We start from the raw sequence: 13,714 nt of genomic DNA on the forward strand, positions 1-13,714 counted from the left end.
GCTCCTAGAGGAAAGCAGAGAAACGTGCAAGGCAGCCTCCCCAGCAGCATCAGAACGAGCACCAGAGTCCCTGAAGACGATGAAGCAGTATTAAAGGGGCTCCGAGACTGCGGTCTCCCACGGAAGTATTATACCCAACCAGACTATCAGTCAAGTGTGACACAGGGTAAGTGGCGCTTTCCAGTGCACAGAAGTCAGAGCTTACGTCCCACGTGCCTCTCTTCAGAAACTGCTTCAGGAATTAGTCTCTTGGGACATTACTTTGGAAAGGACTCCAGTAAAGCAACAAGCCAAAACACAGGGTAATAAATAGATCCCCCACAGGAGAGCAATAAAGGCCCAGGGTAACGGCTAGGAGGTGGCCTTGACAGCTGCCAGTCCTAATTAGAGAAGGAAGATACGGAGAACCAGAATGAAATATCGGGGGTCGTGGTGGGCGGGGAGACTCCACCAAATAAAGGAAATGATCAAGAGGATGTGAAAAAAGCAAAGCGCTTTGGATGTTGAAGAACAACACAAGGGGGAAAAGAGGGTATAAGCAAATTATTCAAAGTTATGTCCAAACAGGAAGCAAAGTAAACAGGGTGAAATTTTAACCAAGAATGATAAAAAGGACCCATCTGACCTTGACACAACCTTGAGCATTGTCCTTTGGGTGGCCAGGAGCTCAGAGGATAAATGAAATCCTGGCAATGACCAGTGCCTAACAAGGTACAGAATCAACAGAACAGTTGGTTTCCAACTTCTAGAATTATCCCCTAATATGAGAGCAGAAGGGCAGCCTCCAAGAAGGTTCAAGGAAAGACGGGCGTTCTCAGGTCTTTCTCTTCCCAGGTGGAAAGTCAGAAAGCACAGACGAAGGTTGACAGGCCTGTCCCTATTCATTTACTCAATAAATATTTAGTAAGCCCCTACTGTATCCTTTCAGCGTTAGGGTTACAGCAGCAAACTGCATACGGCAAGACATAAATCTCTCCCCCCATAGGCGGGGGAGGAAGGAAGAACAAGGTAAGTAACACTTATAATTTGTTAAAGGGGCCTAAGGAGGGAAAGAAATGAAAACAAAAGCAAAAACACAGAAAAAGTCTACAAAGCATGCAGCATGTGGGTGGCTGGGCACCGAAACCTTGAGTTAGACCCGGTAGCGAGAGGTCTGCCTCCAAGGATGCGGAGGACCCAGAAGGCCAGCAGCTCGGCCTCCTTGTTCAAAGTCACAAAGACAACCACTGAAAACGAATCACTTACCTACAAAACGTTAGAGGAGATGCTGGAGAAGGGCCGGAGTTTAGGATAGAGCTGGTAAGTTAAAAACACCGTTTTAATTTGGAAAATCGAGACGTAGCAAATTTGCTTCGACTGCTTTATGATGTTTGAGAAGGAGAAATCCACAAAGGGCTCGAGTGCCCTGGGGCAGCACGGCCAGTGTGAGACACAAAGGGAGACCTCCTGCCCCACACGCTTCTGTTGGGTCTGTTAGGAGTATGCATTTGATTGAAAAAACACTTTTTAAGTATACCAAGTGTAATCTCAGAGTGCCCCGTGCGAAGCTCACTCTCTCTAACCTGATCCATGGCTCGCTGACAGCCGGCACAATGAGGTTTGGTCAACACCACCGTGGTCACGACGGGCCACTTTCCAGGCAGCGGCTCCCTGGGCTCGGGCATCCGTGCTCACAGACAGACCTCACCCCCGGCACGCCGCAGCCACGGATCCCACCTCTGCCCCCGAGCTGACGCGTTCAGAGAGCGCGCCCCACTCGTCACCCCGTTTCCTAGGTACCTGGAACGTAGCAGGTGCCACCTCCACGTGACCGCCGCGGGCTACAGGGCCTCTCTGAACCCCAGTGAGCACATCTGCCTGCAGGGATTCTGGGGGGCCCCACACAGCAAGGCTGCCACAAGCACAGCACAGAGCAAGCGCATGGGAACCGGAGACTGCCGTTCGTGTCACTTCGGGTGCCCGGGGCAGGGGGTGCGGGGGGACACAAAGATGAAATGAACAGCTTAAAGGTAGATGGAAGCATCCCGCCGGGGCCAGCCCAGACAGGAGGGGAGCAGACGGGGGAGGGTGACGGCAAAGCACTGGAGAGGAAACTGCCTAAGGAGGCGCAGAGGGCCCAGTCCCAGAGGGCAGCGCGGACAGAGCAGGCCCACCGGGATCAAGGGGCGTGCGGGAGCCGGGAACAAGCAGGGGCGCTCCCCCAGCCCCAGGCCAGTGCGCAGACCCTGCTTTAAAGCACAGGCCACTCCCGGGGCCCTCCTGAGGCTGTCTCGCATGGGTCAGGGCGCTGCGGGGAGACTGCACAGGGACCCCGCCCGCCGAAGAGCTGAGCAGGGAGTTGCCGGGAAGCACCGCGGCTCTAACTCCTGACGGTGCTGCCAGACACCTGCTGGCGTAGTAAGCAGAGCTGTTCTCCTCCGGACGCTCAGGAAGCAAAGGAGGAAAAGGAGACGGGTGAGGACCCAGGAGAGGAGAAACGAGGGAAAGGAATGGCTGACGACCCATGAAGGAAACCAGAACAAAACGGCCAGCACGGCGCTAGGAATCTCCAGTTGCATTCCCTTGTGAACCAGAACTTTCTGCATGAGCAAGAGACGTCACTTCCCCACTAGACCACAAGTCGCTGGCTGGCACAGGCCCCAGCCCCCAGGGATTTCCACACCGTGCTCCTGCTCCTGCTCCTGCTCCTGCTCCTGCCTGAGGCCATCCTCGCTTGCGCCCGCGCAGCCCCCTCTCCCCAGCACTGGGGGTGGAGGGCTCAGCAGCGGCTCTCCCTGCCCTGAAGTCCTTCTCCAGCAAAAAAGTCCTTCTCTCCTTTATCAACACCCCCGTTCAAGAAGTTAATTACTGGACCCGTGACGTGTTGCGCTTCACCCGGGGGACTCCATGGCGAGGAAAACAGACGTGGCACCGGCCCCCACAGAGCTAAGGAGACAGTCACCAACTTCATCCCAAATTCCCCAGGGAGTGCTCTGTGACCCCCGTAAGCTGGGTGAGCTCCCACCTCTCTGCCCCGTCAGACCGCTGGGCCACAGGCCATTGGGACCTGCGCCCAGTACACGCATGAGGCCCCTCCTTCTGCCCAACAGCAGTCTGAGGGGGGAGCAGGGAGGGAGAGCACACTGAACAGGACTGCGGGGACATGAGAACCCTTTATGCTTTTTGCCCCAAATATCACGAATTCTTAAAATGGCATCTCTCATCCTCAAAAGTAGGCCCAATAAGCAATTTCCTGATTACTCACCAGGTGGGAGGAAGTCAGCCTCCCCACCCCCTGGCCACGGGCTACGTGCTCTGGATGCTTCTGGGAGCCCAAGTCTAAACAGTGACACCAGACACAGTCCCCACCTCCTTTGGGTTTTCCCTACAGCGAACTCATCAGGGGAAGGAGAAGTGGAGCAGAGGGAGGAAAACCACTGTATCTGAGGGTCTGCGAAGGGCCGCATCCCGGCTGGGTACCTTCCCTCCAGCACGGACACGAGTGCGAGTCAGCAGCTCAGCACGCGGGCCCCGCTGCTCCCGGGGAGAGGGAGGAAACAAGACTTTCAAGGAGGAAGACACACGGGTTACGTCCCACCACTCGGTCCCCGCGGGGCTGCCCCGCCGAGGCCGGAGGCACTCACCGCGCTTGGGCTTGGGGAAGCTGTCGTGCAGCCGGAAGACCACTTTCTCCACGAAGTGCTGGATTTCACATTGCTCGGGGCCACGGACAAACACCATCCAATCGTGGGTGAACCCCTCCGTGGTGGGCTTCTTGCGCAGTTGGGCACGGTGTCCCAGCTCTAACTTGACCTGGACAGTGCACTGGAGGGAGAGAGAGGCCAGCACGGGTCAGTGAAAAGCCCAAAGCAGGGAACTGCAAGCCATCACACCCCGTCGCCCTCGGCGCTGGCCACAGGAAGAGACAAGACTCTCAAGCCACGGGAGTCTCAACCCACAAGAGCTCAAAGAGCCTCCCTGTACTTACAGTGGACCGGACACGGTGTGAGCGGCTGGTCAGGCCCTCTCTCCCCAGCCTGCCCACTGGAGGCCCTCTGTTTCCTCCTGTCCTCACCCTCATCCTCCGCCCAGCCGGACGACCGGCCCGGGTGCCTCCAGCAAGCCCTGCTCACTCCTATCTCGGGACCTCGGGACCTCGGCACCCTCGGCACCCTCTGCCTCAGGTGCTCTTTCCCTAGGCTCTTCCACGGCTGGCTCATTTCTGTCACTGAAGTCTCGGCTTGAGTGTCACCTCCTCTGGGAAGACCCCCCCCCCACCCCCAGCCACCCGATCTGAAAGCACCCACCACCACCCCCGTCACGCTGTGTCACATCCTATGTTCTCAGCATCTGTCACTGCTGGAGCTCATCGGCTCACAATCTGTTGGCTCTGCTCTGACGTCTGACTCTCGGGGGCGGCTCCCTGTCCAGAGCTGGAACCCTCACCACGAGCTCTCAGAATACATCTCCCAGTGTGACCCACAGCGCAGTTCCTTCATTCCACATTGAGGAAACAGGAAACAGTTGGGCTGCTGAGCAGCCCACTGTCCTCGGTGAGGGAGCAGGGCCCGGATTCAAGCACAGGTATGTCCCCCAAGGGCCTGCTCCCTGAACCCCTCTGCCATCTGCCCTCACTAGTCAGTCAGGTCACCCAAGCTCCTTGATGAAAGCGTTCCCTCTCCTCCATCCCATGGGAGGCCTGTGGGGAAAGAGACCCTTGGGGTCACCTGAGTCCACACAGACACACGCTTTCTGTTTTAAGGGCAGAATGGTGGTACACAGCGAGAAGGGAGGGCCCAGGATGAAGCCAGCGGGGGGACGGGTCCCAGGCGGACCCGCAGCCCCAGCAGCCAGGCTCCCTTCCTCACGCACGTGTGTGACACTGCGCCCGAAGTGTGACGTAGCTCATGTCAGTTCCACCCCACTGAACACCAAGCCACAAGGCGTTTACGCCTGGGCAGGCCAAAAACACCTACAGGGAGCCCACAGTAAACACCCACTCTGCTCGGAAGGTCCTCCCCAGGCTCTTCATGGATACAGCCCGACACCTAGTATCCAATGCAAGAATGTTACAAAGAAAGCAGAGGCCAAGTGGACACGTGTTCCCAAGCGCTGAGACAGCCAAGAGCTCGGTGCTGGGTGCCGTGCAACTCACACTTCCTCAGCAACGCCCCCTCCAGGGAACCACGGTCCCCGCTGCCGCCCACCACCCACCAGAGACCCCCTGCTCTGTACTCTGGACCCCCTTTCTCCCCAGCTGACCTTATGCAATTCCCGCCCCCTTCCCCGCACCAGAGAGAAGATCCCCACAATCGGGTCCTCCCTCTGTCCCTGTGCTCTGGGTCACTGCCAGGAAAGCAGGACACACACAGCCCATCGCTCCACCGGTTCAGCTTTCCATGGCTCCCCACTCCCTTAGAATAAAGTCCGAACGCCTCAGCACACCTCCCGTCTCCCGCCTGTGTGTCTCCTCAAGTCCAAGATGCTCATCGTTTCTCACTTTTTAAGCTTTTTGAAGTCAGAGTGTGCCACATGTAGGTTTTCTGGGTTGAGCGGGCACGCGTGCACGCACACACACCCAAGCACGTGAGCCGTCCCCAAGCTGGTGGCTTGCCTTGGAGGCTCTGCGGCAGTCTGGGTACAACCCCCCCATGGCACGCACTCATGCCCACCCCCCACCCCCCTGCTCCGTGGCCGCTCACTGCTGCCTCCTCAGGAACCACATCTAGCTTGTCCTTTTACTTCCAGCTTCGAACCACTATACACGAGGCATCAGTTAATACGAGGGAAAATGTAAACTGGAGAGCCTTCCTAGGGCAGCAAATTCTAAGTGGTGCTTTCCAAGAGGGAAGAACCAATAAGGGCACTGATAAGGACCGGGGGGGTCCCAGCGCCTGGAAAGGCTAGTGGGAGGCTCCGCGCACTTAGCCAGCCAACGGTAAACCACAGAGTAGAAGGACCCCAGCCCGGGATCAATCACTGTGGGGCTCCACAGGGGAGAAAGCACGGGCTCTCTAGGTCCCGGGGCCACTGGAGGGACAGGTGGGGATCGGAATGGAGCATTCAGATTCCCCACAGCGGAAATGAAAGCCAACTATAAGCAAATGATGGATGCAAGGAAACACTATCTGAGTCAAAATTCCCCGGCAATTGTGTACAGTTTAGGCTGAAGGCAGAAAAGGACAGACCGACAAACAACAAGCCTGCTAGGAGGCAACCAGAGGGAGTGGCTAGAAAAGATTTAGACGAGTCTGAAATGGGAGAACTGGCAGGACTCACGAGTGGACAGATTGTGCCTGAGTGGCTCAGTCGGGAGAGCGCGAGGCTCTTGATGCAGGAGCTGTGAGTTCGAGTCCCCCACTTGGGGGACGGATGATATAAATAATAAATAAATACATAAACATTAAAAAAAAAAAAAAAGAAAGAGTGGAAGGAGGCGAGACGGGAAGTTCAGCCCCAAGACCCAGGGCAGGGGGACAGTGCTGATGCCAAGAGGCGACAGGGGTGCGGGGGAGGAGGACAGGCGACAGGGGACACTCCAGGGGGAAACACCACACCAAAAGCTACAGACGAGGGAGCAAACGTCTGGATAAACAAGTAATGCTCAAATCCACCACAGGCATCCACCTACAGAGCACCGCACACAGGCCACGTTCCACGGAAACGAGCCCGAACCGTATTTATGTTACCCCGAGTGGGCGGCAACCCCCCACGCCCTCACACACAGGACAGAAACTCTGCCTTTCTCGCCCACCTGGCCTCCCCCTGAGAAATCGGGAGACATTCCCTGGCCTGCTGGGGGGTTACAGGGGGACTAAAAACGCAGGATTGTGACCACACACCCGCAAATGACTCTGACTTTCAGTTTTTCGGAGTTAAGCTCCTCCGGATGGAGAGGTCTCCCCAGAGTCTGCCCGGCTGCCTTCTCAGCAGCTCTGGTCGGCTGGGGCTCCTACCCAGGGCACACCAGGGGCAGGGCAGTTATTGTGAAAGAATGGAAGACCACAGTTCCATCAGAAACGGAGAATGAAGCGCCAAAACACCCGCTCCACAGGCCAAAGTAAACAGGAAGGTTGAGAAGCGGCGCTGGGCGATCGCTGCGCTGGCACACCATGCCCAGCGCTCTGCCCGGGCAGCATCTATGCCCCCGGGGCTGGCGCCAACCCAGCCTGGACACCCCCCACCCTCCAGGGGCCGACGACAGCGGCCGCTGGTGCGCTAAGGAGGGGACTGCTCCCACCACCACCCCCGAATGCTGGACTCTTCCAAGAAATAAAGATGGTAGCGTCACTCAGATTCTGAGCCACTGTCTTAGAAAAGAAGTCGCCGACTGCGGAAGACATTCAAGCTCCCTGAACTGGAGAGAGGCGAGAAACTGAGCCTGCCCCAGTCATCCTGGCTTGTCAAGTCATGATATCTTCTTAGTGCAACTCAGCCAATTCCACCTTCAAGGGTTCTGCCCAGCAACCCCCCCTCCCAACCTGGACTCCTTCCCCCTGCAGCAGAGCCAAAGAACTGAAGTGAATCAGTTAGCTCGTTCCCCAGGAAGGGCGCCAAGCTTCATAAAGAGGTCACCTGCCAGTCAGGTTAAGCTCTCAGGCGTCTTGGAAGGAATGCCTCCCGCCTGTCCCGCCCGCTGCTCACAGACACCCCGTGCAACCTCCAAGTGGGCGGCCGGAAGGAGCCTGAGGGACCCGGCCTCGGTGCCTGCCATGTCCCAGAACCTTGGGAACCTCTTTGGCACCCACTCCCTGCTCCAAAAGCTGGGAACAAAGGGGAACATTCTGGGCCTGCCTGGGAAGAGTTTACTGTGCCACTTCTATGCCCTCAGATGGAGATGGAGCAACTGTGGGGCACGGAGGGCGATGGGGTGTGAGATTTGGGCTGAAGGCCTTGGCCGGGCACTGCTCTCTTCAGATCCACTAGAATCCAAGGGTGGTAATCCCACGCCCTGCAGGCCAGGCAAACAGACCCCAGAGGGCGCTTGCTCACTGGACAGTACAGATCCCCCCCAAACGTGGACTCACATGGCCAGCGCCCGGCAGAGTAGGCCAGCCTCCCTCCAACAGCTCCGCTGCTTCAAAGGCCTTTCCTCACTGGATTCTTCCTGCGTCCGATGGACCCTGCCCTCAGCCTGGGCCCCCAAAGGCAGGTCTTTAATAAGTTTAACTGTAAGATTTCCCCTGATTTCCTTGTGGGAGTTCTCTTCAACAGACGCCCTTCCTCGGGGATTGCATACTTTACTGAGTGGTATAATTATGCCTGGAGTTTGGCGACCGGATCCAATTCCCTCAGATGCAACAATTCCCTCCCCTCCCAGGAGGAGAGAACACCGAAGAGCCTTCTCCCCTCATTGGCCTAGACTGACCGTGCCAAGTCCAGCTGGGGCTGGCACGGCTGCTGGCACGGCTGCTGCAGGTCCCCAGCTACGGAGGCGTGAGAAGGTGCTGGCCCCACAGTGCGACAGCAGCACCAGACCGGAGGAAACACTCTTGGCAGAAACTTCTCCCCCCAGACCCAGCTGGGGGGGGGGGGCTCTTAAGAGCAGCCACCAGGATCAGAACACAAGGAAGATGGGAACATGATGGGGATCCCTCAGTGACAATCCTCTCAAGCTGAAGACTGCCCTCCCAGAGGTGGGGAAAGAGCCAAAGGAGCTCTCACAACCCCTGCATGAGGCTCTGGTCTTCTACCCCGTGACACAGGGCGGGGACTGGGAGGGGCGAAGGCGGCAGTACCCGGGCTCTTCATCTGGCCTCATCCCTTTGGCCCAGGGCATAAGGCTAATGACAAAGGGACAAGAAGGGGCTCGGTGACTATCTCCCTGGAAACTAAGGATAAGTGCGCAGACCATGGGGAGACGCAATGACACCCCCAGTCCTTAGTCTGCAAATTCCCAGGAGGACTGAGCGTTGCCAGCCAGCCAGGAAGGCTGGGACAGGGTTTATGCTACACACGTGTCCCAACTCTCACGCCCGCAGCCGCGGGGACGGTGCACCGGCTGGCCACAAAGTTCTCCAGAAAGCAGCGTGCTCTGCAGGAGTACAACCCTGATCAAGGCTTCTGACCGCACGCCAGGTGGGCCTGGATACAAAGTGACTGATTCCTAGTTACTTTTATTCAACCAACAGTTGGCAAAGCAAAGTGCAAAACTTTGAGTTAGAAACTGTGACGGATATGGGGATGTGGGTTCAGCATCCAGCTCTTGTTCTCGGCTCAGCTCATGATCTCAGAGTCGTGGGATCAAGCCCTGCATCAGGCTCCGCTGTGCGGGGAGTCTGCTTGAGGTTTTCTCTCCCTCTGCCCCTCCCCACCAGCTCGCTCACTCTCATGCTCTCGCTCTCTAACATAAATCAATCTTAAGGGCGGAAAAAGGGAAAGAAAGGAATTATGATGGTTATAAAGGTAAAGACGATTCTGGTTCCTACCTCAAAAACTATATAACGTACTAACTTTAGGACAGACCATTCAGCAGGTCAACTGCCCAGTGACAGTCTGAGAGCTGGGTCAGGGAGAATCCTGTCACCCTGAAGACAGTGCTCTGTGCAAATCTGAGCGTTTCTCTCCAAGGTCTGGGAAAAGGGACACAGTCACCTAGGAATCCCACCTGGTCCTGACTCCTCGTGGGACCCTCCTGAGCCTCCATTTCCATCTCTATAAACTGGGCCATCACTGTCAGAAACAAACCTCTCTGGAACAGAGGATTGTCAACAGTAGTGTATCTCACATGTGAACTTGGGAGAATCAGCAAGCGTCATTTCAACTGTGTGATTCAGTGGGCTGGCTGCCCCCCTCAGGTGACAGGCTCAGTGCTTCTGTGAAGGGAGGGCTCCCTGGTCCTACAGAGAACAGGACCGCTCAGGTGCTGACATCACCCCTAGCAGCCTAGGCCACCTCTGTGCCTAGAGACGCGGTCTCCAGCCTCGTTTCTCCATGTTCTCGCCATCTGCTCCGCCTTCACCCGTGCCCACCCTTCCACACCCTCCATGTCTCCCAGACGTGACCCCCCAAAACACAAACACCACAGACAATGGACCTGTAGGTCTGGACTGAGGGTTAAGGAAATCAAGCAGATGAGTTAAAGTCAGGGAAAAGGGAAACAGAAAAGACATTTTCTGGCCATGGGGAAAGGATTTCAATGTTGAGAAGTTGGGAGCCCAGAGTAAAATGCAGAATCCCCCTTCTTAGCGGAGTCTGAAAAGTTCTAGAGAATATGGCAGGGAAGTAAAGAGAATGAAACCTTCCCAAAGCAAGTGGGGCAAGGGGCCCTTAGGGGAAAGTCCTGTTGTTTCCCATCAGGCTGAGGCATTTACAGGTCTGGGGCATCTCAAGGGAGAAAGCGAAAGCCAAGATTCTGGTGAATTCAAAGCATTTTCCATGCACTCAAGTCATTCTGGAACAGTCAGTGCCAACTTGCCCACTTGGGTAAAGGACACCACTCCCTCCTGTCTTCCCAGGGAGTGCCACCTCTGTCAGGAAGGGACAGAGCTCCCAGGCCTCTCACAGAGTGGCAGAAATGCAGCCAGGAATAGAGAATCAGACTACAAAGTGCCACTTACTTTCCTTTGGGATCAGTTTCACTTGCAAATACTTCTGTAAGGATCTAGACAAGCACTGGCCCGTGGAACTTTCTGCCATGATGGAACTATTGTGTCTCTGAGCTGCCTATGAAGGCAGCCAACAGCTCAGGAGTGGTGGTTAATGGGCACTTAAATGTGGCTGGTGCCACTGAGAAACTGACTTTTTCATTCTCATGCACATGAATGTCAACGGCCACGGGTGCTAGCGGCTGCCCACTGGGCAGTGGCGATCTCTCTCCTAGCCCAAGTGTGATCACCAGTCCACTCAAGCAGGACTGTTCTCTCCCTCTGTCACGGCCAAGAATGGCACTTATCCCCACCATTCCACTTACATAAATGACAGCAACCCAGACAGCCAGGGCCTGGCAAATCATGGGGGAATGGACACATCTGGGCCGAAGATATCTCCCGGGGGACTAGCAAGTGGGGCAACAGGAGGGAGTCACATTCTATGCCTGCGTGGTACCCAACAAGACTTTCCCACGGGGGGGTAGGGGGGGGAGGCCTTCATTGAAAGTGGACACGGAAGGTATATTCTCTTTTGTTTTCTAACTTAGCACAGGCCGGACGCAACAAACTCAGTACCTTTAAGAGAAGTGAACTCACACCACGCTACAGAAATCCACCATTCAACAGCTCTAAACTCTACCCCACCTCTCAAGAGAAAGGCCACAGTGATCCTGCACCACCACAGGTGACCGGGACGGGCCCCTGAAACTTCACCGCCACACAGCACCTTACCAGACAGAGCCGCCTCAGTGGCGCCAGCAGCCAGGGACGCCCCAACCTGCCCTCACCGACTGCAAATTTCAGCGGCCGCCCCCAGAGCCCCACACCACCGCCCTTCCTGGCCTCGTGCCCCTGGAAGCCCAGGGGCGGTGGGCACGGATGAAGAAATAAAGGACCCCATGCTGGGGGCCACACGGGTCCTGGGCTTGAGAGGGGAGGGGCGTGGGCACTGGGAAGAAGACGCGCAGAGCTGGTGACGGCAGGACCAGGGCCGGAAAGGCCTCAGGTTTACTTAAACTGACAGAGTTGACTCCGGGTTTCCAGACGGAGGGAAAGGGGCCATGGGGAGAGTTTATGGAGGTTGGGGAACCACTCTGAGTTTGGAGCAAGGCTCTAAGATGCTGGGGAAGGAAGGGATATGGGGTGTGCTGTGGGGAGAGGAGAGTGGCTGAAAGACAAAACATCAGGCTTGGGGATGTTGGGAGGAAGTGGGAGACCCTGAATGCAAGGAGAGACGTACAGGGGGGCTGGGGAACTGGGGTCCGCAAAGGGAAGCCAGCTGAGGGTGAAAAAGGCAGACTGAGATCTGGACTGGGGGGAAGTGTGGGGAAGTGTCAATCAGGGTTGCAGAGGCACAGAGGACCCACGCTGAGGGGGGCGAGCCATCTGGGGTCTGACAGGCTAGGGGGCTCCAGGTCAGAGCAGAAAATGCCCCTGGGCCTGGTCCAAGAGAAAGGTCTGAAGGTGAAAGAGAGCCCGTCAGGCTCTAGGGACCGAGGGACTGACGGGGCCTGAGACCAGAGGGAGCTGAGGAATCAAGGGTTGGGGGGGGGGGGGTGTCAAAGCCTCTGAGGAAGCAAGCCCGAGTCCAAAGTGATCGGGCTGAGGGGGTGAGCTCAACGCAGGCCTGGGTCATTGTGGGAAACACCCAGGCCCCAGCCAGAGTTCAAGGGAAAACGGTCACCTAGGCTAAGGCAGAGTGGCCAGATCAAGAGGGAGAGAAAGCTCGGTCCTGGAGAGAATGAGGGCTAAGGAGGCTTCAGGTGGGCCTAGGTTTGAGGAAGCAGGAGGCCGCACCAAGGTCCCGGGGATTCCGGGAGGTGTGGGGGGATTCAAACCCCAGCACTCGGTATAAGGAAGAAGCAGCAGTAGGCTGCGGGCTCAGGGAGTTTGAAGGGACTCAGGGCCGAGGGTCCGGAGAAAAAAGGAGTCAGGCCCCGGACCCACAGAAGGGTGGTACGGCCCAGATCTGACAATCTGAAGGGTCCCGGGCCAGCTGTGGGACTCTCTGGCCGGGGCTGGAGTCCCCAGGGGTGCCTGCGGGGACTCTGGAGTGGGCTGGGATCCAAGCGGCTCTGGGCCGCACTGGGGTCCCAAAGGGCATCTCAGGGGCTTCTGGGCCACCTGTGGGGGCTCTGGGCTGGTTCCGGGGCCCGAGGAGCGTCCCACAGGGTGCTGGGCTGGGCTGAAGTCTCAGGGGGAGTCCCGGGGGAGTCTGAGCCGCCAGCGGAGGCTGTGGCCCCGGGGCCGGGGTACCGAGGAGCGTCCCAGAGGCTCTGGGCTGGACTGGGATCACCGGGGGGCATCCCGGGGGGTCTGGGCCGGGCTGCGGTTTGGGGGGCCGTCTCAGGGGGCTCTGCGCTGGGCCAGGTCCGGACCCCCAGAGAAGTCCGAGGGGCTCTGGCCGGGCCGGGGTCGCGGATGGGGGAGGGGCGCCCCCGCCCCACATAAAGGCCGGGGGAGCGGCGGGCGAGCACAAAGCGGGGCGGGCGGGAGCTGAGCGTGGGCGGGGAGGCCGGGACCGAGGAGGGCCGGGCGGGCGGATCGTGGGAGGGAGGGAGGGGACCCGGCGGGCGGCGGGCTGCGCCGGGGCGGCGCGGCCGCTCCTCACCTGATTGTCCATGGCTGGCGCCCCGCCCCGCCCCCGGGCCCCGCGTCGCTCGCCGCCGCCGCCGCTCAGCGCCGCCCCGCCGCCCTCATTGTCTGTCGGGCGCCGCCGCCGCCGCCGCCGCTCCCGGCTGCCCGCCCGCCCGCCAGCCCCGCGGAACCGGAAACCACCGCCAGTCCGGGTCGCGCACCGACCGCGGGCCCCCGCCGCCGACTCTGGCCTGCCGCCCCGACTGACAGCCGCCTGGGCTAATCTGCAGCGCGGACGGCCGCTCCTGGGGCGGGACTTCCTGCCTGGCGGGGGCCTGCCGGGCTGCGGTCGGAGGGACGAAGCCCGCAGCCAATGGGAAGCCCGAACCGGAGGGGCGGTGGGAGGGAGGGAGGGAGGCGCGAGGCGAGCCCTGCGGAGGGGAGCGCGAGGTGTGCGCCGCACGTGGAGGGGGGCGGGGGCGGGACGGGCGTGCCGCGCCTGCGCACTGCGGCCCGCAGGGGGCGCTGCCTCGTGGCCGCAGCTTCCCGGGGGCCTGAGCCTAACCTGG

The 13,714-nt window shown here is 58.6% G+C and overlaps 1 protein-coding gene across 1 annotated transcript in view; it reads right to left on the minus strand.

Moving 5' to 3' along the window:
- MLLT1 (MLLT1 super elongation complex subunit) overlaps positions 1 to 13,390 on the minus strand; it is a 62,675-nt gene extending 49,285 nt beyond the window's left edge. The window contains 2 exon segments of the mRNA XM_059388784.1: positions 3,624 to 3,804; positions 13,180 to 13,390. Of these exon segments, the coding sequence (XP_059244767.1) occupies positions 3,624 to 3,804; positions 13,180 to 13,191 (193 nt within the window). The 5' untranslated portion in view covers positions 13,192 to 13,390.
- Positions 13,391 to 13,714: the final 324 nt, after the last annotated feature.

The sequence above is a fragment of the Mustela nigripes genome, chromosome 2, assembly GCF_022355385.1.
Source record: "Mustela nigripes isolate SB6536 chromosome 2, MUSNIG.SB6536, whole genome shotgun sequence".
NCBI lineage: Eukaryota > Metazoa > Chordata > Mammalia > Carnivora > Mustelidae > Mustela > Mustela nigripes.